The 26,205-nt window shown below is 41.9% G+C and overlaps 1 protein-coding gene across 5 annotated transcripts in view; it reads left to right on the top strand.

The window, feature by feature from the left end:
* The window catches only part of EML4 (EMAP like 4), a 192,452-nt gene extending 171,443 nt beyond the window's left edge, over nt 1-21,009 (top strand). For all 5 annotated transcript variants that reach the window (XM_048502038.1, XM_048503677.1, XM_048502835.1 and 2 more), the window contains 6 exons: nt 4,722-4,810; nt 6,570-6,667; nt 13,556-13,643; nt 16,050-16,148; nt 16,966-17,096; nt 18,243-21,009. In XM_048502038.1, coding sequence (XP_048357995.1) covers nt 4,722-4,810; nt 6,570-6,667; nt 13,556-13,643; nt 16,050-16,148; nt 16,966-17,096; nt 18,243-18,713 — 976 coding nt within the window. In that variant the 3' untranslated portion in view covers nt 18,714-21,009. The remainder of the gene's footprint in view (nt 1-4,721; nt 4,811-6,569; nt 6,668-13,555; nt 13,644-16,049; nt 16,149-16,965; nt 17,097-18,242) is intronic.
* The last annotated feature ends 5,196 nt before the right edge of the window (nt 21,010-26,205 follow it).

The following is a 26,205-nucleotide window of genomic DNA, read 5'->3' as shown; positions in this document are numbered from 1 at the left end:
AACACAGAATAAATAAAGAGGTGGTACAGAAATATCTGGGTACCCTAAATGAATTCAAATCTTCAGGCCCTGGTGAGCTACATTGCGGGGTATTAAAAGAACTGGCAGAAATAATTTCAGAACCACTTGCTATAATCTTTGAGAACTCCTGGAGAACAGGAGACATCCCAGTGGACTGGAGGAGGGCTAATGTTATTCCCATCTTCAAAAAAAAAGGGGGAAGAAAGAGGACCCAAACAATTACTGTCCAGTCAGCCTGACATCAATACCAGGAAAGATTCTGGAGCAGATAATTAGACAGCATGGAAGCACTTAGAAGGGAACAGTGTGATCACTAAAAGTCAACATGGGTTTCTCAAAACCAAATCATGCCAGACTAATCTCATCTCTTTTTTTGATAAAGTGACATTCTTGGCAGACAAAGGGAATGCTGTTGATGTAGTATACCTAGATTTTAGTAAAGCCTTCAATAACGTGCCCCATTACATTCTTTCAAGTAAGCTAGTGAAATTTGGACTGGACAATGCTACTGTTAGATGGATTTGCAATTGGTTGACTAACCGCACCCAAAGAGTGCTCGTCAATGGTTCATCTTCATCCTGGAGAGAAGTGACTAGCAGGGTGCCACAGGGTTCTGTCCTGGACCCAGTGCTATTCAATATTTTTATCAATGACTTAGATGATGAAATAGAGGGCATGCTAATCAAATTTTCAGATGACACCAAATTAGGAGGCGTAGCTAATTCCCCAGAGGACAGAGTCAGGATTCAAAATGACCTGGACAGGTTAGAGAGATGGGCCAAAGCTAACAAAATGAACTTCAACAGAGATAAATGTCAGATACTCCACATAGGCAGAAAAAATGAAATGCATAGATATAGGATGGGTGACACCTGGCTTGACAACACTACATGTGAAAGGGATCTGGGAGTCTTAGTAGACTACAAGCTGAACATGAGTCAGCAGTATAATGCAAGAAAGCCAATGCAATTCTGGGATGCATCAATAAGAGTAGGGTCTAGATCAGGGGTCTGCAACCTGCGGCTCTCCAGATGTTCACGGACTACAATTCCCATCAGTCCCTGTCAGCATGGATGTAATAGTACCTCTCCATTTTGCATTGGTCAGACCTCATCTGGAATACTGTATTCAGTTCTGGGCACCGCAATTCAATAAGTATATTGACAAGCTGGAACGGGTCCAGAGGGGGGCGGGCGACCAAAATGGTAAAAGTTCTGGAATCCATGCTTTATGAGGAGAGACTTAGGGAGTTGGGTATGTTTTGTTTGGCAAAGAGAAGGTTAAGGGATGACATGATAGCCTTGTTTAAATATTTGAAGAGATGTCATGCTGAAGATAGAGCAAGCTTGTTTTCTGCTGCTCCAGAGGCTAGGACAAGGAGTAATGGGTTCAAGGTGCTGGAAAAGAGACTCCATCTAAACATCAGGAGGATATTCCTGACAGTTAGGGCTGTTCGACTGTGTGGAATACACTTCTTCGTAGTCTAGTGGAGTCTCCTTTTTTGGAGGTTTTTAAACAGAGGCAGGATGACCATCTGTTCGAAGTGCTTTGATTGTCCCTGTGTGGCATGGGTTTGGACTTGATGGTCCTTGTGGTCTCTTCCAACTCTATGATCCACTTTCCCTGTTTTCTGTATAGGCTGTTAGGGAACTATTATATTTTAATTTATGTGATTTTATTGGCATACATATCCTATTTGTGTTGGAAGCCACCCTGAGCTGGTAAAGGGTAGGGTGGCCTACAAATCAAATTAATTATTGAGAAAGATCCTTATATAGAGCCATGGAAGATGATTGTTAAGAATATATTTTAATGGTTAGAATTCAGTGACAAAGATATGGACATCATAAAACAAAATACTGAGGTTGGGTGAAATAAGTACCTTATTTTCATCAGCACTTCTCTTTTGCTGTTCTGAGCTACTTGAAAGACGTAATGATCCCTCATTATAGGAGATATTTTATTCATGCTCAGTTGAACCCTCAGCCATACTGGAAGGCTAATTCACAGAGCTATCATATTTGGACAGGGTTTGTAAATGTGGATCTGGTCAGCTTGAGGTCATAGCACATACTTAATTGGAGTATGAAACCTGGTCTGATGTGAGAGCAGGTATTTGTCCTCCACCTTAATAGGTTATGTGATTCTACCATCTCAAAAAATCATTCCTTTTTTCTTCACAGATGAGGATTGGATGAGGATTTACCAGTTGCTAATCAATTGCCAGTAATTGCTTTAGATGCATTGTGAAACTGCCAAAAACAGAGTTGATTTCACTCATCTGTAATCTTTGGCATTGTTGAGGGCTGACATGATGTGATAATGCATCATATTTAGTTGTTATGGTCAAGCTCCTGCAACAGATAAAAAGCTAAACTGACTTGACACACAATGCATAAAATATTCTGGATCAGTTGCCTCTTCTGGGTATATAGACTCTGATTTGCAGATGCATGCCTAAACCTGAGTTGGTAAGAAATGCCACAGCCAAGTTACTATCAGGCCTCAGGCAGAACACGCATATCATGCCCATTATACAGACACTCTGCTAGTTACTGTTCAGTTACTGGGTTCAGTTTAAGTTTTTGGCTTTCACCTACAAATCCCTTTATGCCTTTAGACCCACACACCAGCAATATTGCCTCTCCTGCCACCCTGACAGCTTCATGCAGCTAAGCTAAGTCTTTGGAAGCTACCACTCTGCAAATGCATGAGATCCATTCAACTGCATTCTGGATGGCGGCTGTGGAATGCCTCTCTACTCTCATTTCACAGAATGTTCAAAGTGGAAATATTCTTGGGGGGCATTTTTATAAAGAGGTCAGAACTGCAGTGTAATGGAACTTGCTATTTTGATATCATCTGTGGATTGGTTTTCTATGAAAATATTTTTGGCAATGTATATATTATTATGATGAAGTATTTGTTCATTCAATATAGTGGAACAGCTAAGTTGATCTCTTTATAAGGAATAGGATCAGAGTCTAATGCAATGCTTGTAATATTTTATCTTATTGTATTCTACCTTTATAACCCACGTTCTTCAGTAGGGTACTTTGTACCTACACAATATTTTTTCCATTGTTGGTTTTGTTGATGTAATCCTTACTATTAGATTGAACTGGATTTTTTTTAATGTTGTAATCTGCTTTGAGTCTCAGTGAGAAAAGCAGGCTATAAATGAATAAAATAAAATTATGTCTGTGCCTTTACAGGCACAAATCTGTGCCTTCTGTTGAATTGAATTGAGAAGTCCTCTTGAGCTGGATATTTCCTACCCCACTAATATCTGTGTGCTTGGCTGGTCAGCATCTATCATAATTTATTGTATCAATTTTATAGTAGCAAGGGTGCAGCTATCCCTTTTTGAATAAATTTTGTTCATTTTGTTCATTACATTCATCTTTCATACTTGCTATACTATGCTCAAAGGACAGGAGATCCAAAACAGGCCACTGTTAGTAAAGGGATATGCATATTTTCACAGTGGTTTGATGTGCTCTGGTAAGAATTTATCACCTTCCCTACGTTGGATCTGTTAGGATTTAACACAGGTGACAGAAGAAAACACTTCTAGTACTTTGGGAAGTGTAAAAAAACAAGGGGTTTAAATGCAAGTCAGTACTGAAGCAGCAGCCTGAAATTATTCTATCTTCAGTACAGAGTCAGCTGTAGGCAAGCCCACATTTTTTTTATGTTGCCCCCAACAATATTATTATAAGTGGTTTCAGTTGCTGTCCAATGAAAACATCTCAGCTATTTTTTCCACTGGTTCCATCCATCTTGCACACAGCGTATTCACAAGCTGTGGTGGTATGTTGAGCTGCTTCATGTTTTGTGCTTTTCATGTGGTCCCTTAACCACAAATTTGGTTTTAAGCCATTTGGACTAGGCCATTTTCCAGATATCTGGTTTTAAAGCTTGAGGCTTTTGAGAGTAATGAGAAATGACTTCTTCTAGAGACTTAACTCTGATCGGCATTTCTCATGATGGGGTTTTTAAATGTCAGATTCATTTTGCTGTCCATGTTTTTAATTTATTTATGATTCTGGAACAGCGGCACTGTGGTCTACACATAGTGTAAGTAAATGACCCCAGCAGTTGGTTTGGCTCAGTAGAAGTGTAGAACATTCATGTAGCATGAATATGCGCAAATTCAGCAGCTTTTGAATAAGCTGGTGCTTTGCGCTTCAGGAAAAAAGTGTGTGAGAGCTAGTGGCCATGCAGTTGTTATTCAGAATGGTTCCCTGCCATGGCTACTCTTCTACAGTGGCCTCTTTGGGTGCAGCTTGGCATACTGATCCAGCAAATACCTTCTCACCATACTAAACCACCCAGGAAGGGAAAGAAGAAGTGAAATAGTGAAGAATAGACTTTTTATTACCATGCATCACTAGTGGTAGACATGTGAGGTGGTGGTAGTGGAAAATGCCATCAAGTCACAGCCAACTTATGGTGACACCCTAGGGTTTTCAAGGCAAGGGATGTTCAGGAGTGGCTTGTCTGTGGTATTCCTTGGTGGTCTCCTATCCAAATTCCAATCAGGGCCGATCCTGCTTAGCTTTTGAGATCTCACGAGATCAGGTCAGCTTGGGCCATCCAGGTCAGATGTGAGAGGTGCCAGTACTCAAATAGATGTTTTGTGGTTTGAGTATTTAACTTTGCCTAGATTTTCTTTCCTTTTTTCTTTTCCTTAACAGATGGTTTGTTCTGGATGCTGAAACAAGAGATTTGGTTTCAATACATACAGATGGCAACGAGCAGCTCTCAGTGATGCGCTACACAGTAGGTAGGCAGAGTGGTAAAAGACTTACAGTCTAATTTTCCTTCTTTCCCCTTCCAGTTACACATTTAATTTTCTCTAAATGGGTGCATTTTTTCAAGCAAGATTGTTTAAACCTTTGATATGCTTTAACACTTTCATAATGTTATGCTCTGCATTGGTGAAGATATTGAGAATTAATTGGCTCATTTCCATGAACTGTTAGGTAAATAAATTGTTTAGGGGCATGAGTTCATGTAACAAATCAGTAAAGATTTTGTCACTAAGTGCATTGAGAGCTACGTTAGAAGTGCAGGTGTCTTTGAAGTTACAGAAGGAAATCTGACAGCTGCTAACAAAGGACCTGAGCTAATTAATGTATACCTCTGAAGCAATCTGTGGTTTTAGTTTGAGGAGATGAAATTATTGACAAAAAAGACAGGAAATTGATTTCATCCCTTCTCCCTGCAACACCCCAACCTGCATGGTTATTAATCCACAGTCCCACAATCCTGGGAATCAACTTTCCAGAGGTTAGAAGAGACTGCTGCAGGAAAAGAAATAAAGAAAATAGCTACAGCTGTCAGCACCTTCTCATTCTAGATCTTGGGATCCAATCTTGTAGGTATTCACTAAAAAAAAAACAGCAGTCCAGCAAACCACTTGCACATAGATCAGTGAGCCAAATAACTCTTCATAGAGCTCAGAGCCCTTCTTTCTTGCTGTTTTCAGCAAGCATACTGTGGCATGGCAGAACCATTAATTTAAATCAGAGATCCTTCCATGCCTCAGCTTGGAATGTGTCCTCCTCAGTGCTTTCATAAGCTTCAGTTTCTCCAGAGAGTCACCAGTGTGTTGGATAGGACAGAGTTCCTGGCTATTCCAAGAGGGTTTCAGGACAGGAATGGAGACAACATGGCTGGAGATAAGAAGGATGTACTGAAGCCCCATGAAGAGCTACTCTGCGCAAATGGAACGCAAAGTTGCAGCCTTAAGATTTCAGTTTGTGGGAAAAGTTCTCTCTGGGACTTAGGTTACATAATTGAAATAATTACCATTTGCCGGTACTTTAAAGAAGATTTAAGAAGAGATCTGCTGATCAGACCAGTGGTCCATCTGTCTCCTGCAGTGGCCAACCAGTTCCTACTGTATTGTGCACTATGCTGAATATATTGGCAGTAATTCAGTTCAAAATGTTCAATGGGCCTGGAGTTTATAAAATGTTTGATCCCCATTATATTTTTCCTTCATAGCCAACTGTAGGCACACCACATGCTTTTGGACCAGTGATACCAACTTGCATCGAATAAATAACAAACTGAAGAAGTCTGTAGACATGATCTCATCCTACTCACTCTCTAGTCTCTTACATTCCCTGAAAAGCTGCTCCTTCATGTTGGTGGCTATCAAGAGTGGAGTTGGCTGCAGCACCGGGGGATAGGAGGGGAGACTATAGCAAGAAGGGGAATTGACAGAAATCTCACCATCTCTTGCACAGGCTTTTGTTCCATTCACAAAAGAACTCATATAAGAAAAAGGCCTGATTTTTGCCATAACCTTATCGAGCTGAAGCTCCGTCTTACTGCATCCCATCCATTGCAGGGGGGGGGGGGGGGGGCTCTGAACCTTAGGAGCTGAGTGTTTGGGATAGAGGGGCTGGGAGAATGAGGAATCAATTCAGACTGTGGTTCATTGGATCAGTCAGTCCCTCCTGACAGAGAGAGCTAGACACTGACATAAACCATGATCATACATCATGGTGTACTGTTTCTGATTTCTGTTGTAGATGGCACCTTCCTTGCAGTGGGATCCCATGATAACTTCATTTATCTGTATACAGTGACAGACAATGGAAGAAAGTATAGCAGATATGGAAAGTGCACTGTAAGTATTTTTAATAGAATGAATTAGTCTCAAAAAATATATCCCCCAACTAGTATGCATGCTTTCTGTTCTTGTTACTCAAATGTAGAATTCTGCACTTCTATTTGTTGCACTGCATCTTGTTCACAATGGCCTCTTTTCCAGTGTGTTCAGATCTTGTTTAATTCTGCTCTATCTTGTGGTGTGTTTGCTACTTCTCCCAATCCGATGACATCTACAAATGTAATCAGTAGTCCCTTCATTGAAAATATTGTTAACTATGCATGGAACCATCGATGTGTATATCACAAATAATTCTGAAGAATCATGTCCATCAGTACTAACATAAAGATGGCATAGAAGATTTTAAAAAGTGCGTCACTCCTCTTTGTCCAAGTCTGTTTATTGATGCTCTGCTGTTTTGCTGGGCACTGGAGCTGGCTTCCCTAGAATGGGAAGTAAAGGGTGTTTCTTCACCTTGTTCCTTTTTTTCTCCAGGAACAAGGAGCATAGAGCTGTGCCTGCCCTTTCATCCTTGGACATTGTTGGGAACCTTCTTTGGAGGCACCTGCCAGCTCCACCTTGTCAGTTGCTTTCCAGTCCCATCATTGGTCCTGCCAGATACTCTGGCCCAATACTGCCTCCCTCTTACTCCTCCCCACTGTGGCCACCTTCTGACTTCTCCGTACCTTCAGCCTGTCCCCATTGGCTGAACTAGGTACCCAACTGGGGAAGGTTACTGGCTCTGCCTGCTACAGACCTACTCTCCCCAGCCTCTGGAATGCTGTAGCACTGCTTGCTGTTTGGGTTGCCTTAACAGTCCCGAACCCAGCCTCTTCTGATCCTGTGGCTGTCCAGCTAGATCGTGACTGGTCGCTTATTCCCCTTGAGGCACCTCTCATCTGTCCTCCCATCCCCTTCTCTTTCAGAAGTGCGGGAGTGAAGGGGATGGCCAGCTTACTTTCCTGTCCATCCTGGGCCTGGGCCGAGATTCCTCCAACTCCGGAGGCACAGGATTGGCCTTTCCACCCTCGACACCTGGAATCCAAGCAGGATGTTTGGGGGTGGACCAGGAAAATCATATGAATCAGAAGAGACAGCCTGAAGAAAGATAAACACAGTGTATCAGATTGCACAAGCTTGAGCATTAGCCCCTTGTGTCTGTTCTTTATCTTTCTGTAGAAAAATAAAACCTTAATGGTTTTTCCACTCAGATGTATTGGTTGGACTGAAAGTCACGTCAGGCAAATGCACCACAGTGGCCTGTGGGGCCAACAGTTGCAGCATGGATGCCACCACCACAGAGCTGGGAAAGCCACATCTGAAGTGGCCACTACCCCCAAGCTGGGGGGGGGGGGGGTTTCCAAGCTGAAGCTGATATTCTCAGCCACTACGGCACCAACTGTGCCGAGGAAACTCCTCCTGGGAATGGATGCAGCAGGCAACTGTTTGGGAGGAAGGGCAGCTTCATTGGGGCTTAAGAGGGGCGGGGAGACACTGTAAGTATAGTGCTGTTTCTGGATACAAGATTACCTTTGGAAATGGAGAAATAAAGGCATGACTCTTCAAAGAATGCAGGAAGGAGCTAGGAAGAAAGAGAGGCATGGTAGGAAAGAAAAGATGGAAAGAAGAAGAGCATTTGGTGAGCTTCCTCGATTTCTGATGCCATTGTATTGTGTTTGTCTTCCTCTTCCCCTAGCTGTGCGGTGAGTCAGCTTCATGGGATAGGGAAGCAAAACAGGCATTTCTTTTCTTCACAGCCCTTGTCAAGTTTGTAGGTTCCAGGCAAAAGAATCAAAACTCAATTTTTCTTATTGTTATTGTGGAAGCTCTTCATTCTCCATGTTAGTGACTACAACAAGATGGGTTAAGGCCAGATGGGACTTGTTTCTTCCAAGTTACCTGTTAGATAGCATAGCATCTAGTTATACTGTAAGCATCTGTACATTGGGTGATCACAGTCCTGTGGATTTCTACCCCTCTCTGGGACCTGCTCACATAACTGCAGAAACTGAAGCAACTTCCTCATGCCTTCTTCCTCCTCCAGTTTGGTAACAATGAAAAGCTGGAGGCCTGCCAATCATGCTGGTTTGTCCTCTCCTCTCCCTTTTACGTTTGCACTTCCTGAGTGCATTAAAGATTATAAGAAATGATAGCTGTTCCAAATTGAACACCACATACTGGTAGTAGATGCATCACTTGAAGTTATGCAGGAAATACATAGAACATTTCTACTCAGATTCCTATTTGTTGTTGTCATGGTCTTACCAATAGACCTCCATGTATTATCTTCATAATGCTTGAAGTTTATGTATCTGCAGTATCTAATGCCCTCTTGTGGAGAATTTCTAAATTTTAAAATAAATATCATAAATCAAATTTTTGTATGATCTGCAAAAAAATTAGAGGGAGTCTTAATTTATCTTTTATCTTAATTTATCTTTTAAATTGCATAGAAACATAACCATGAACGTAAAAATGTCTGAACGCTGAAATCTTGCTCCTCAGACTGACTTAGAATAGGTCAGACTTTTTTGGACCAACTTTCTTACATTATAAATGATTCAGAATGCTTATACTTTTTTGGACTAACTTTCTTACATTATAAATGATTCAGAATGCTTATTTGTATAGAGACTATTGGATTAAGGAGAAGCTAAAGGAAATAAGTTGAGGTGTGACATCTCCTTTTGCTGCTACTACTTGAACAGAATGAGAAGGAGAGAACTTTTATTAAAGCAGACCTCTGTTCTCTTTGGTCCCAGTCTCTTCAAATATCCCATAAAGAGAACAGGAAAAGAATTCTGGCCAACACTTCTTGCCAAGAGCTCATCCCTGCATTTGAAGGAAAATACTCTATTGTTAAGCCTGTCTTTTGCTGTGATGTTTGGAAGAGTTTGTGTTTTTCTTTTGTAGTTTTTGTTGCTTCTTCAGTTCTGTCATTTCTGCGAACCATTTCCTGAAACTTATCATTTGCCTTGAACTCCTCCCTAGCCCTATATGATTTTTTTCCCTTTTACAAATGCAGCAAAGCATGCTTCCAGATTTCTGATTCTGGTATTTACTTTTTATTGTGATCAGCCTAAGGCTACAGAAATGAAAGGTCTGAGAAATCAACCACCTGTGTTCTGCTTTGTCAGTCACACAAGCTGTTCTGCAGCCAGATTTTAGGTTTATGATTTGCTTTGAGAGACTAGTCTACCAGAGGGTCCAATAAGACCTCCTTTCCAGTTTAGTATGTCCCATAATGAGCTCTAAATTGCTTTTCTGTTTTATTTCACTATCGCCAGGTCCAAAAGAACACTTCCAGATTCAGCTTTTGTATTTAATACCATGATATAATTAGCTAACTGAACAAAGGCCTGACTTAACTTGACCCTTTGGTATCAATTTATTTGCAACACAATTCCTCCATCTCCATTTGAGAGATATTGTTGGAATCTGATACATGCATTGAGGGCGTTCTGTATGTCTGGTTTGAATACCAGTGCAACTCCCCATGCCCATGAAGGAAAATGCAGTTCTGTGTGAAAACTCCCTTGGCAACTCCCCAGATGATTGATTAGGGGCATTGGAATGGAAGGGCAGGTACACATACAGGGCTAGTTCTGATTTTCACATTCAAATGGCAATTCAGCCCATGGATATGTTTACAAGAGGGCCGAGAATGATCCAGGCCTCTCAAACGGTGTTTTGTTTTATCAGTGATAATACATAGTTAAAATGGGTTGGTTCTTATGAACTTTCCACTTTACAGCTTAATTCTCCCCCCCCCCCTCCTCTTCCCACCCAGTAGCTCCATGACCCCTTCAAAAGTCAATGCTGAGAATTGGGGAAACCTTGTTGACAAGAAGTCATGGAGCACAGACATATATAATAAGGATTTGAAATTCAGGGAAATTGCCTTCCATGCATGAATATGAAACTTGTAGGACCCAACTAACTGCCTCTGCTCCCAGAAGTAGATGCACCCAGTGGGCATTCAGTAGGGCCTGCAGCATACTGCACTGGCTTTGTATATGTGCTGCCAATTTTTTTATTTCCATTTGTGAAGTCTTTATACACTTTGATTCACTGATGATGGGATGAAGCGGCTGGGCCTGTATACACAAACAGCTGCTCTTTGCATATTTTTGCTGTCCAAGGAAGCCAGTAGTAACTACTCTCACTGCATGTACAGTCTATCCAAGGGAAAGCATGAAATGTCCTTTTCATTGTGGGTAGCTGCTGAACGGAAATTTTTTCCATTGGAATGTGAAGCTCCGCTATTTAGACTATTGCAACAACGAGATGTTCAGATTGTGTCTGTCACAGTTTCTTGCTCAGAGGGATTTTCCACCACAACATACCCCCCTTCCCAACTGCTTTGTTCTGTCCTCCCACCTCCCACAGGAATTTTAACAGCTGCCAAATGTCTGGCAGGATTTAGTAAAGGGCTGTATCCTTTCCCTTCCATGTGCTTTTATGTTACAACTAGTTTCCAGGATCTTAAAGATCCCAGATATTTGGGGGGGGGGGGGGATTGTATGTTACATCTTTAGTGTTTTTTTCTCTCTTTAAGCCCCCACTGTTTGTGTTGAGGACCATTTGAGAAATCAGAAATGTTTGATACTTGTAAAACAATTGCTTATTTTTATCTTCCTCGTTTTATCCATGTTTATTGTCCTTTGCATGGAATCATGTAACAAAACTTTGGCAAAAACAATACTCTACACTGATAATAGCCCACACACCAAACCATTTCCACCATCACTGTGACCAGGGAAAATGTCCATGCTATTGTGACAATGACTGCTACAAACTGTGCTTTTAACTGTGCCTGTACATATAGAACCCAGGAAGATTTCCAAGCAAAAAAGTGTCCAAATCCTTACTCATGTCCTTGACAGCGGCACTACACTTGTGTAGACTGAAGGTATTGCATGTCACTTCTCCTGGATGCAGGACAACTATAAATAGGGTGACAGTAATCTTTGTTTATGGGTTTTGCAGCATTGCTTCCGCTGAAGTCAGCATTCAGTTCTCCCATTGACATTAAAAAGAGCAGACTCTGTCCTTAAAAAAATTTAGCCTCCAGTTTCTCGCTGAGAGTTTATTGGCCACCATAATGACCTTGGAAGGCATAATGTATGAACAGCCCACATACTATAGGACTTTTGTTTCTCTTTCTTGTTCCTGTCCAGCTTGTTCCTGTAGCAGTTAAAAGTAAACAAGTGTTTCTTGACATTCATACTTCATGCTGTCCATTTTTACAAAAAAGCTGGAAAGCATCTTGGATGTATGCCTAAAAGAGTTTTTTTTAATGACCTGTGACACACTAGGGAAATACTAGTGTGCATGTGCTTTGCTGAATCACAGTACTCTTTAATGTATTAATATCAGATAAACTGGGGGTCTTCCAGAAATAGCACTTGGAGCAGGATTGGAAATCTATATATTTGTTTGGAAAATGTGTTTGCTGCCACTTCAGTCCTGCTTGAGGCAATTTACAGTTATAAAACAAAGCACACAATTAAAATTAATAAGAACAAATCACAACAACAAAAACCTAATAAACCTACCAAAGCATGTAATAATAAAAAGTACGAATGACAATCATCACTAAAAGCAAGGCAAGGCATGAAAGCACGTAAGGCAACGAAGTAGTCTAAAATAGTGTTCATAAAACAGTACTCAGGCATCTGAGCATAAAATTCTACCTCCTTCTCCAAAATCTCTCCTTCCTGGCTTCTCTAAACTCTCAGGCACTGACTCAGCCCCTTTTTTCCTTTTAACTGATGTCACATTTCTATCTCTTTTGGAGAATATCTGGTAGTATTTAGTTGTCAAATCATTTTTTAGGGTTTTCCTCTCTTTTGGTAAATTTACAAAGTCATATTTTTTCAGCTTACCTGGGGAATCTTCCCAACCTTGTAGAAACCCTGTCCTGTCTGTGCCGCTGTGCGCAAAGAGGATGGCAAATTTATTTTTGGGTGTAGCAATATGCCGCTTAGTGGCAAAGCATTTGTTGAGTGTACAGAAGGTTCCAGGTTCATTCGCTGTTGTCTCCAGTGAAAGGGCCTCAGGAAGCAGGTGTTAGGAAAGATCTTTCTCTGCACAAGACTCTGGAGAGCAGCTGTAAAGCCATATTAAGCTAGATCCGCCAACAGTTTGACTTGACATAAGGAAGCTTTGTCAGTCCCTGAAACTATACTTTCACACATGCTGAAAGTACATTTACCTTCAGTCCATTTGGAGATGATTCCATTGAAAGGGCATTATTTAGCATAAGCAAAAATTCCCTTTTAATAAGTAAATTGCAGTGTAAAAGAAACTGTACAGTCCTGGTTTGATTGCCATTCTCTTCCATTCTTCCTTTCACCACTGCATTGGGTGAAAATTTGTCTCATCTTATTTTTATTGTGAATTTGTCCAGCTTTTAGCCTTCTTTCACTTAATCACATTTGTTATTGTGAATAGGTGGGAAATATCAAAGCAAAAAAAATTGTTAGCAACTGGAGTACAAAAACTTGCATATTACCTGTTCAAGGGGTGAAGCAGTAGAACTTGATGGATTGCTTTTGTGGCTAGTTACCTTTGGGAACAGTTCAGCATTGTGTCTGGTGATTTGGATTTGCAGTATTGCCCCCTCCCCCTGCTTTTTATTTTGTTTAGTTTAAATTCCAGTCTCAATGGGAACTGGAGAGCTAGATTTGGTCCAGTAGCACAGAGATCAACATGATTTTCACGGTATAAGCTTTCAAGAGTCACTGGACTTGAATCTATCTTGGACTTGGGCTACTGACCTCAAATCTACTGGACATGAATCTAGCTCGCCTACTGCAGACTAACAATGGCTATGCTGCTGAAACTGACTTAATGGGAAGAGAAGTTTCATGTTTGCCTCTTTCTGTGTTCTTTACTTTTTAGGGACATTCCAGCTACATTACACACCTAGACTGGTCCCCAGAGAATAAATTCATAATGTCAAACTCAGGAGACTATGAAATACTATACTGTAAGTACAAAACTGTATTGACTTAGCAGCCTGAGCGATCATAAAGTAGAAGGGAGGGGGGAACCTTATGCAGACTGAGACATTGGTCCTTAACACTTGCTGACAGGGAAAACTAGCATGACCTTCTGTAACCTGACCTTCTGATATGATTCTGAGCTATTTCTTGCCTAATGGTGCCTCCAAATATAGCTTACATTTCTGCAAGGGCATCAATCAGTTTAACAGCTTACAGGGAGGAGCGGTGCTGGCGTGCGATGTGTCATGAAACAGGCTTTCAGCTTTGAAAATGATAATAAGCCTGCCTCGTTAGAGGCTTCTGTCAGGTACTGTTGGGGATACATGTTGACACTGTAATATCCTGTCATTTAATAACAGTATGTGGTTCAAAGCCCTTTGCATACATACCAATTCATGGAACTTCTAGGTCTCCAAGATGAAGGTAGTCCTTTGGCCCTCCACAAGTGGCCCTCTAGAGGTTTCATAAACCTCTTGGCTTATGTTCTGCCTGCATGGATGGAGGGGTTTGTCAGACACTTGGCAGAGCTCAGTATGTATCTGTTGGGCCGCATTCAGCTGGGGAAGGTTCCAAGTTGTGCATGCCTTGCATATGTTATCTAGGCAGTTGTTTCCACAAACCACTTGTGGGAGACTAATGTTTGTACATCCAAATGAGAAAGCGAGAGAGAAAGAGTGACTTCTGATAGGCTACATGTGACTTTGTGGCTGAGCTGAAATTTTAGTACATGAAAGATATCGTGCAGGGCGAGGGAACTGTTGATCATTAGGGCACAGACTGGAGTCCAAGGTTCCAAAATAGTATTCAGGAGCAAGATGGAGTTTGGCTTTGACTTTTTTGGGTTGTACCAAGCTTTTCTTAACCTTGAAAGACAAGCGACTGGTATAACAGTGCATCCTTTTCCATGTGTGTTAGAAATACACTGTGAGAAAATATTCAGTCTTGGAGCACACCAGTCTGGGGCTGATGAGTTTCAGCTCTCTTTAAACAAGCAAATGGCATTTCTGACATTTTTATGAGCTTTCTCCATCCCTAGTAAATTTGCTTTGGCTTGCCAGTAGTTCTGAGCTTGCAGATGAGAATTCAAGAGGCAAATTGTGCAGGCTGAGATGCAGGGAATCCACTGGGATCATCTTTCTAATATCGTCTTTCTAACAAAGGGATTTAAGGGCTGCAGTACATGGGGGCTTTAATTGCCATTAACTTGCATAGGAAGAAAATAGCACTATAATTCAAGATGTCCATAAACCTGACAACGGAGGCAACACTGATGGAAATCATGGGAGCAACTTGGTAATGGGCATTTTGCTTAGGTCATAATTAAAGGATAGTACTGATCGTTTCTGAATATTAAATAGACCAAAGGATAAGGGATCAAAGAGGAAAGAGGACCTTTAGGATTTTGGCCTTATCTGATAGTCAGTATAAGCAACTTCAAATTCTATTAGTATCTATTATGAGTACCAAAGGAGCCAATCCCAGAAGTCCAAAATGTAGCAGAATGTTGCCTATTCCTAAATTATAGTTTGGATGGCTCGTACCATGACAGCTGAGGATCATCAGGCATATCACATTTGGGTTTGTTGGCAATGAAAAGTTGCATATACACACTGAATTCTGAAAGCCACACTGTGGAAAACATCTTTTTTTGTTCTATTAAGATCACATCTCTCCATTCCTTGAGACTGTAAACTGTCAAGCTGAAAATCATTTCCTATCACTTTAAAAAAGTTTGGAGGTAATAAAAAGCTGAAAGGGATGCAGTTCCTTTATAAAGCTGTGCAAATGCATAAGTGGAGGAGGTAGGCCACATGTGCAGGGCATATTGGCAACAGGACACAGTTTTCCTTATGATGGTGGAGTCCTTTCTTAATTTAATTGGATTATGAAGAACTTTTAGCTTCAGTTATTCTCCAAGTAGTTGCTAAATCCTAAGTGAGCCCAGTGGAGGTACATTGACTAGAACAGTGTACTTTCAGCCAGCTCCACAGTTCTTCAGTGCCAATTGTATGCTTATTATGCCAAAAAAAATCCTAGTGGAGGTATATTTTCCCCCAGCCACATTTCAAAAGAGGTGGTTAATAAAGTACTCTGTAGGCTTATGTAACTCAAAGATGCCAAAAGCTATTGTGTGCTTTTATTCATTTCAGTCATCTTTGGGCTTTCCCACAGTGGATGATAGATCCAGAATAGCACAAGTTGCTGAATCTTCCTTAGTTTTGTGACAAGGGACCCTTAAGCATGAAGTATTCAGTTGGTAACAAAATGTTCTCAAATCAGAGGAAATCAGTACAATTAAGCACTTTCAGATGATTTTTCTTTAAAAAAATAAAAAATAAATGTCACTTATTCATGTAATTCCATTGTGGGTTTTGCAATCTTTTTAAAAGGGAACATTCCAGATGGCTGTAAACTAATCAGGAATCGTTCTGATTGTAAGGACGTAGATTGGGTAACATACACTTGTGTCCTGGGCTTTCAAGTATTTGGTGAGTTCTAGCTTTCTTTTCAATGCTACTGTGTGTGAGTTTAAAACTGTGGTACTTTGGGTTTAGAAAAAGAAGAGGATTTTGTTCATTTTTTAAAAAAATTGCAGTTTCATCCAGTTGATTTTTTTTATAGGGAAAGGTGGTATTTTTTATAAAGATCATCATTTAATTACATTCAGAACAGTTGTATATTATATCTTCTATTGTACTTTGCATCCACGTGAACACAGTATTCCTACTTTTGCTACGTGTACTGATTCTATTCTATGTGCATGTGTGTTAAAAGGGAAAGTGCAGGCTAATTAATGCATACGCTTGGTATAGCAGGCCGATATAAGTTGCCAAATTCTCAGCCCATTTGTGCATGCCTGGTTCAGATTGGGATCACAGCATACATGGCAAAGCCGTTTCAGGAAACACGTACCGAGGCCATTCTCAAATGGGCCAGATAGCTCCATCATTCTTGACAGTTTCAAGTCCTGAAAACATTGTTCTCCATGAACACCATGATCCTCATTCAAATTTGCATGAATTGATGAGAAACTGCAACTCATATCTGACTGTTATGTGGTATGGGGATCTCAGACCTAGCTTGTTTACTCTGTTAAGTATAGATCAGCCCATGCATTTTCTAAGATGCTGCCTGTTAGGCGTCTGAAATAGAATGCTTTTTTGTCCTGCTGAATTTAATCTTCTTAATATTCAGCTTTATCCAGATGTAGTCAGTTAATCTAATAATACTCATACGCTTTGCTCTGATTTACTAAGATACTTAAGCTGGAGACAGCCCTGATTCATTTATTTTCTTATATTGAAGGAGTGTGGCCTGAAGGATCTGATGGAACAGATATCAATGCTCTTGTCAGGTCTCATAACAGAAAGGTGATAGCAGTTGCTGATGACTTCTGTAAAGTCCATCTATTTCAGTATCCCTGCTCCAAGGCAAAGGTATGTCTGAATGACCTGGTTTATGGGGCAACAATAGGACAGGGTATAAGGGAAAATCTCCTCTGCGTGTGTACGTGCACACTCACATGTATGTATGTATATGATCTGAAAGGGTAATTATTCTAGCATCATATTAGTACACACAACAACTCACCATCCCTGTTACCTGCATCTGACATATGTTAAACAGCATGGCTTGAATGGTAGGAGTGACCTGGAAGAACTTGTGTTGTGTGTGATGTCCCAAAGTGTGAGTGAGTATATGTTTTAGCCCTTTTATTTTGTGTGATTTTGCTTCTGGTACTTCACCAACATACTGAGGAAAGGGCAGGTGGAAGTGCAGGCAGGGCACAGTTCATGGTACATTCCATCAGTTTGTAAGATAATGGGTAGCAAGACTTTTGGTCTGTCTACTTTTTATTCCAACTGAAGCATCATGTACATGTATTGTAGCCCACAACTGTTTTCTTAATTATTCCCAAATTTCCCTCTTTTTGACCATAAAGTGCAATAAGTCTCTAAACTTTTCCCTAGATATTGTAAGAGTATTAAATGTTGTTAATGGCGTAAGCCTCTTCTGTGTTTAAATATCACACAACCATAGCTAAAAAGCCAGAAATCTTGAAAAAATATTTATTTTTCACTGGGCTTGTTCAGAGAGTCACTTAGGAACAGTGGAATATATGGATTTTCTACAGCTACAGAACCATTATTTACATGGGAAGAGACAGCAGTGATGCTACTTCAATTTAAATCCCATCAGATCTGTACAGGTATCCTAAGAGTGACTATTATGCAGGTGTTCATGTGGGCCAAGACTGCCAATGTTATGTATCAATTTAAAATAATTATATCTCACATTCTCCCTAAAGTGCATTCTGGGCAGCTAATGGAATACCATATAGTCATTTCAAAGAAGCTTATGTAGAGTTTATCCTTGGTCTTGCAACAAGCGTAATTCACAGTGATATGTGGTCCAACAAATTAATAAAAATCTGATAGAAAGGGAGGAAACTGGAGGCACATTCTTAATACCAGGTTAAATTCATGTATTTGAGATGTACATTGTTTACATGAATGTACTATTTAATGAATATACTGTTCCTTATCAAATATATATTCAAATCTGTTTTTTTGTTTCAACAGGCCCCAAGTCATAAATACAGCGCCCATAGTAGCCATGTGACAAATGTAAGCTTCACTCATAATGACAGTCACTTGATTTCAACTGGAGGCAAAGATATGAGTATCATCCAGTGGAGACTTGTGGAGAAAGTAACTTTGGCACAGAATGATATTATGGTAGATATGGGTACAACAAAAATGCCAGTACATCCCAGTGAGACCTTTGAACAGCCAAGCACTCCTGTTCCCCTTGCCCAGCCATTTGATGAAACAGTAGTTCATGAAAGTGTAGTGGATTCCTTCCCAGTATCTTCAGAAGATAATCTGGAGCAGACTGTAGATGCGAATGAAGAGCAAAGCGAGGAGCAGAGTGAAGGGAGCAGTCTGGATCCAGGTGAGCCAAACTGTGAAGATCCGTCCAATGAAACAAGTGAGGAGCAGAGTGAATCCACCATTACTGAAGACCAGCCTGAAAACTCTCCAGTGTCTTAAGAGCTCAGAATCAAGATGGTCTTTTATATATTTTTTCCTCTCGGTGTGAGAACTTTTTGTAAAAAGGAAGAAGGTTACAGCTGGGGAGGAGAAGCACCCCCAAATTAGGAGCCACTCCTAATTTTGTTGGGTTTCATTTGAAGACTTCTTGGTCTGATCTTCTGTTTTCAGTGTGTGGAACCATTGCAAGGAAGCCACCTTGGCAGTTCTAGGCAAAAGCTAATCCAGGTGTGAGGATGTAAACGTATATTAGATATAACGATGAAATTGTTGTCAAAAAAAGGCATGATGCAAATGATAGGGGGAGGAGGGAAAGAAATTAGCTCCAGTAATATCTCTGGTGGGAGAAAAAAATTAATCTTCTGTACAAAGAATCTTAACACCAAATAGAAGTGCTGAGAAATACATCCCAGGCAGGAAATAAGCAAAACAGCAAAGCCCTTATGGAGCTCTTCTTTCTTTTTTTATATTAAAAAGAGGGGGAAGGGGAGATAAGGACAACGGCACACTAGAGCTGTGTAAGTGGGTGGTGCTCGCTGCCATCTTATCAATACCTATGCAATTTTCTGACACTACTCAACTACTCATTCCTTTGAGGCTCTGGGCATGCTGCTCTTTGGATACTCTTAACCCCAAGGCAGCAACTGCTAAGGGACATGCCTTGTTGTTCCCTGGTGACAGATCTTAAAAAACTGAAGTGAACCAAACATTGCTTAGGTTAAAAAAAACCAACAACTGTCAATCAAAATGTAAGAATGAGCTATTTGCCTAAATTTATTGAAACTGAAGCGTGCCCACTGTGACCTTTATATGAACTGTCCTCCGTGTGACCTGACTTGAGTGCATGGTGACAAAAGTTCTGATTCTAGAGTTAAAACTTCGCCTTCTCATACGAATTCCTTCCCTCGATAAGAGGCTAAACTTTAGCAGGATCCCATTGTAATGAAATGTGGTGCTTGGGATAATTGTTGTAAATCAATCATGAAAACTATTTAGGGGTGACTGCCAGAATATGAAATTTTCAAATAGGCTTTTTTCCTACAGCCTCTATTTAATAGCTATAATATAAATGTCACATTAACTTGGATTCTGTTTGATATTTGGGGATTTTTCTCTTGCGTGTTGGGGTTTTTTCTTACCCAGTTGCTGTAAGCCATGCAGCTCTGAAATGGCTAGACCTGGCCAGTTACAGGATATCATGGCATTTTGTTAAGAAATTAAAATTGAAAGGACTTTTAATTTACACCACAAAAACCCTTCTCTCTGACTTTTTTCTTAAGAGCCTAGAGTTTTCCTCTGTGTTTTTTTAAGTTTGCAAAAAAGAAATTCCTACTTGTTTATATTTTGATTACATAGAATCTTTTTTTAAAAAAAAACAATTGTGCTGATATTTTAGGATTTAGTTAGCAATTGTGTTAGAAACTTTGGATGAGTTTGTTAAGTCTTAAGTGTGCAAGCGTTTATGTGATTGTGCCATTCCAAAGTGCATCAGAACTGTCATTCCCTTCTAGTATCTTCTCAGGAGTAAATGCTACAGATCAGGTATCTAGTCATCATTGGTAACATTGAATACTCAAATGGACTCCCAAAGAACACGAACACACACACACACACACACACACACACACACACACACACACACACACACGTATATATCTAGGTCCTCTTGTTTACATCCATTCCAGAAAAACCTCGAATTAGCTCCAAATGGAGAGTGATGTGGATTCCAGGCAACCCATTTCTTTGTTAAACTGTGCTCTGTTAAATAGTGATGTTGGAGAGCTTGTTCATGTCTTGCAGATTTTCCAGATGTCAGTGGGTGATGTACATGATTGTATCAAAGTAATTGATTCCTTCAAAAGGAGTACACTAAAGTTAGAAAGTTAAATTGAACAGTGTCTGCTGAGGCTCATGGGGCACAGAGCTTTCTTTCCACCATGAAAGAATGCATTTTGTTTGGCAATATCTATTGCCTGTGGGGTTGCCATGTAAAATGAGAGTTAAGAGATATGATATTATCATGTTGTTGTTTAAAGGACACTTTCTAATATGCAAGGGAAAAAAGCAAGCCTTACAGCTTTCAATTGCTGGCAACTGCTGTTTATTGGATCTGTGATAATGGATGGAAATGGGTGGGATTATGTTAACTGTAGATGTTCTAGGGAAAAATTGTGAATGAAATATGGTTTAAGAGTGTGTCATGTGAAGATATTTGAGCCATTTCTATCTATCATGCATTCCTGTCCCATGGCAGAAAAATTTGAAGATTTAAATGAAATAAAATTATCAAAAATGATGTGTTGTGTTCTGGTTATCTCCACTGTATTTTCTTACACCGTTGTTTCCTTTGTTTCAGTTTCAGATGCCCCCAAAAAGGGTCAGCCTCAAAGACTGAGGCCGTTTCCGCACGAAGGCGGAAGCGGCCAGGTCGGCGTTTAAGACACCGACCCGATGACGCTGGGACCGTCCACACGGACGGTCCTGGAAACAGCCAGGCAGCCGGCGCCACAGAGCTTCGGTGCCCGGTCAACCCGGCATGTCCCTGGGCCTCCGGCGCGTCGCCGAGGCCTGGGGACACGCCCCCCTGGCCCTGTGCGCCTGCTCCAGCGGCGCAGGGCAGGGGGCGTGTCCCCAGGCCTTGGCGACGCAGCGGAGGCCCGGGGACAAGGTAAGTGCCGGGTGGGGGAGGCGTCTTGAAGCCGCTGCCGTTAGCTCGGCAGCGGCTTCGAGGCGGCATTTCCCCAAAAAGAGCGCTTCCAAGCACTCTGGGGAAACGCCGGCCTCGCGACAGGCGGGCGGCGCAAGGGCGGCGCGGCTGCGATGCAGCTGCGCCCCCTGTGCAAATGGCAGCCTGGAGACGGTGTTTTTACCGTCTCCAGGCCGCCATTAATTGCCTGTGCGGAAACGGCCTGAGCTAGATTTGAATTCAGTAACATTTTAGAGACCAACAAATGCCTCAGGAAAATTTCCAGCTTTGTATCTCCCCCCGCCCCCGCCCCCCCGCCAATTTTAGGGGACCCATTCTTCATAGCAGGAGGTGTGACTGAAAAGACTCAGTCTATGGCCAGTGCCTGTCAGGGCATTCTAAGTGAGATAACAGCTCACAGATGGCAGCTTGGAGTTGGTATACAGGAACAGAAGTGAGGGCCCAGGTAATGAATGGCTCTAAAAGTCACAAGCAGCCCTTTATGCTGAACTCAGGAGCAAACTGCAGGTGGGGCGGGGAGAGCCAATGTAGCTTTTTCAAAAAAGGAAATTGTCAGGATCCTCAGGGTTAGTTAACATAGTTAGGCCTTCAGCATTTGCTTCCCAAGTAAAAGAACATATTTCTCTTCTGATCCAAACAACTGTATTATTTAACGTTGTAACATCAACTTGATAACAAGAGAAAAATGCAAAACTGGGTACAGAAGAGCTGTCTTTGGTCTTATTCTATATTCCTACTTACAGTCTTCTGAGACCCTTTTCTGCCAGCATTCTCATGGGGAGGGAAATTTGCTCTTCCCAGGTCTTCAAAGTAGTAGTTTCTTCATAGATTGCCTTGAGACTGGCTGTAGTCAGTCTCCGGAAGTCTATTTTGCTCCACAACTACTCAGCCCTTCCTGGTCTAAGTTCTCAGATGCTTTCTATCTCCTGAGGGAATTCTCTGCAGCAAGTATCTGGGGCCCTTTCTGCACGGGCCAATAACAGCTCCCTAGGGACGGCAAAAACGCAAAGCCGCTGTTTCCCAACCTCGCTCCCCGAGCGAGGTTTTTGGGAAACAGCGGCTTCCAACTGCTGCCGTGTGAACAGCAGCGGCTGGAAGGCACCATTCCGCCCCTTTCCCAAACGCCTTACCGTGTCCTCCGGCCTCCGGCGCATCGCACAGGCCAGGGGACCCGCCCCCTGCCCTGCGACTTCTGAGCTGTCGCGCAGGGCAGGGGAACGTGTCCCCTGGCCTGTGCGACACGCTGGAGGCCGGAGGACACGGTAAGGCGTTTGGGGGACAGTGCAGCCTGTGCGGAGGCTGCGCCGTCTTCCCCACTGCAACCGGCACTGTTTGTGTGAACAGTCCTGGGGGGGGGGGGGTTGGGTCAGCATCATGTACGCCAACCCAACCCCCAGCGTGGCCGTGAGGAAACGGCCTAGACTTCAGTATTGCCCCTGTTTTCTGGAGTCCTTCAGAGCTTTTCCTGTCTCCACTTGCAAGCCAAGCTAGTTCTACTTCTAGTTTGAAGGGTGATTGAAAACTGTTAACTAGTGATTGGTTTTTGTCAAAGTTTGCTAAAGGGGCCAATAAAATTGCTACGTTCTTCCTGCTGTTCTTCTCTTACCAGGCTAAGGGACCAATACAGCGGCTCAGTTTTCTATCCTCCTTTAAATGGTTAGCTTTACAAACCCTGAATTAACATAGTTGTTTTGCTTTCTGTAACTCAGAAAGGCCTTAAATTCATTCTAATACATTAGTGGAATCCAGAATGGGGGAGAGGTCCCTTTCAAGATGCGACCTCAAAAGGGTAGCCCCATCTCCTTAGCAAAGAATGGAGGATGGGGCACCCCTTTTGAGGGTCCATAACTTTGGACCCCCTAAACCAAACTGCACCAAACTTCGGGGGTCCCATCAGGACAGTTTCCAGATGATACCCTGAAATTTCGGTGCCGATACATCCAAAAATGCGCCCCCTGCAGGAACATCCCAGAAATTTGCCCAAAAATCTTTGTTCTACATTGAGTTTTCTGCATTGCTGTCATAAGAACATAAGAACTAGCCTGCTGGATCAGACCAGAGTCCATCTAGTCCAGCACTCCGCTACTCGCAGTGGCCTACCAGGTACCTTTGGGAGCTCACATACAGGATGTGAAAGCAATGGCCTTCTGATGCTGCTGCTCCTGAGCACCTGGTCTGCTAAGGCATTTGCAATCTCAGATCAAGGCAGATCAAGATTGGTAGCCATAGATCGACTTCTCCTCCATAAATCTGTCCAAGCCCTTTTTAAAGCTATCCAGGTTAGTGGCCATCACCACCTCCTGTGGCAGCATATTCCAAACACCAATCACACGTTGAGTGAAGAAGTGTTTCCTTTTATATAGTCCTAATTCTTCCGCCCAGCATTTTCAATGAATGCCCCCTGGTTCTAGTATTGTGAGAAAGAAAAAAAATTTCTCTCTGTCAACATTTTCTACCCCATGCATAATTTTATAGACTTCAATCATATCCCCCCTCAGACGTCTCCTCTCCAAACTAAAGAGTCCCAAACGCTGCAGCCTCTCCTCATAAGGAAGGTGCTCCAATCCTTCAATCATCCTCGTTGCCCTGCTCTGCACTTTTTCTATCTCTTCGATATCTTTTTTGAGATGTGGCGACCAGAACTGAACACAGTACTCCAAGTGCGGTCGCACCACGGCTTTATATAAGGGCATGACAATCCTTGCAGTTTTATTATCAATTCCTTTCCTAATTATCCCCAGCATAGAATTTGCCTTTTTCACAGCTGCCATGCATTGAGTTGACATTCCCATGGAACTATCAACTAAGACGCCCAAATCCCTTTCCTGGTCTGTGACTGATAGCACTGACCCTTGTAGCGTGTATGTGAAGTTTGGATTTTTTGCCCCTATGTGCATCACTTTGCATTTAGCTACATTGAACTGCATTTGCCATTTCTTAGCCCACTCACCTAATTTATCAAGGTCCACTTGGAGCTCTTCGCAATCCTTTGTGGTTCTCACCGCCCTACATAATTTGGTATCATCTGCAAACTCGGCCACCACACTACCCATCCCTACTTCCAGGTCATTTATGAATAGGTTAAAGAGCACTGGTCCCAAAACGGATCCTTGGGGGACACCACTCCCTACATCTCTCCATTGTGAGAACTTCCCATTTATACCCACCCTTTGTTTCCTGTTCCTCAACCAGTTTTTAATCCATATCTTGTAAACTGCTTGGGCGACTGACTTAAAAACTAACATTTACAAAAATAAAAAGTTTAAAAGGATTTGTAGACGTTTGTCACGGGGCGAACTACAATTCCCGTCATCCTCCCAGCCCAGCTTTCAAGTGCATGCTGGAACTTGTATTCCTTGCGGCTTCCTTACAGACTACGTCAATGGGGGTTGCAGGGGGGGGCACATTTCTGAAGGCACAGTCTCAAAACTTTCAGGGTCTCATCAGGAGACTGCCCTGACGATACCCCGAGGCTTGGTGTAGTTTGGTTCAGGGGGGCCAAAGTTATGGACCCTCAAAACTGTAGCCCCATCTCCTATTAACTCCCATTGGAAACAATGGGGGATGGGGCACCCCCTTTGGGAGTCCATAACTTTGGACTCCTTGAACCAAACCTCACCAAACCTGGGGGGTAGCATAAGGACAGTCTCCTGATGATACCCTGAAGTTTTGGTGCTGATATGTCTAAAAATGCACCTCCTGCAGACACCAATGTCCTGGTGCAAAAAAAAATTGGTCATGGTGGAGTGGCCACCCATGGGGCAGGGGGCATCCAACTCAGGTTTTGCCCAGGGCTACAGTTTGCCTCGTTACGCCCCTGTTTGCCCCATTCCCATTGCAGCCTCCTGTCTCACATGGCTAATTCCAAGCAGGTCCTGTAACCTCAGAAATAAAAGTTCCCATGGTCACCAAGGACTGCTGGGGAAGGGAACACAGTCAAGATCTGTCAATCCTCTACCTGCAGATGTATCCAACCTGCTACATTTAACGCCTGCTCTTCAGCAGCTGCTAGCTAGATGGTTATGGAAGCTCATTCTGTGGTATTTGGCACACACATGTAGATAATCAGTGTTGCACTCCTTCTGAGCATGGAATTTCCATTCTGTGCTGTTTATAATTTAACTGAAGCCAAAGATGCTACTGTATTGTGTTTGGAAAAAGAAAACAGCAAAGGCTTCTGGCATCTGAAGAGTTAACCATAGTTTGAAAAACAATGCAGTTACTCACTGTTTGTTCATTCACATTCCATAAAAGATGGAAGAGACTTAATTGTTTCAGTCTTTTATTTGTGACAGATGTTTTGCTTGGTTTTTAATCATTAAAAAAATGAGAAACTGTGTGTAGTTAGATTAAGGAATGCTGAAGAACTCATGATTCACTCATGGTTCACTCTACTTGACCTGCGAGTTCCATTTTTAGTACAGTATAGTGTCATTTTTCTCTCCATTTTAATTTTCAACATTGATAACCTGAGGTGCAACACTGTTTTGTGGCTTCTGAAGACTTTCTCCCTGACTTCTGGCAGCAACATTTAGAATACTGAAGTATCTGATTTTCTAAGGAGGCATTCAGACTATGTATTTATTAGCTATTTCTATCTTGTTGTCTCTCTGAAGAAAAATAATCATGAGTTTTTCCTCAGTGGCTAAGTACTCTGAAGACAGCCATCCCTAGTCACTGAGGTGCTCTAGAAATTAACTAGCTGTCCCATTCTTTAATTTACACAACCATGCTGTCATTTCTGTTTACCAAACCAGAACATGTAGGTTTCCATTTGCTCAGCTG

Source organism: Sphaerodactylus townsendi, linkage group LG01, assembly GCF_021028975.2.
Source record: "Sphaerodactylus townsendi isolate TG3544 linkage group LG01, MPM_Stown_v2.3, whole genome shotgun sequence".
Classification (NCBI taxonomy): domain Eukaryota; kingdom Metazoa; phylum Chordata; class Lepidosauria; order Squamata; family Sphaerodactylidae; genus Sphaerodactylus; species Sphaerodactylus townsendi.
The sequence above is the reverse complement of the archived record's forward strand: the minus strand, read 5'-3'. Positions and strand labels throughout refer to the sequence as shown.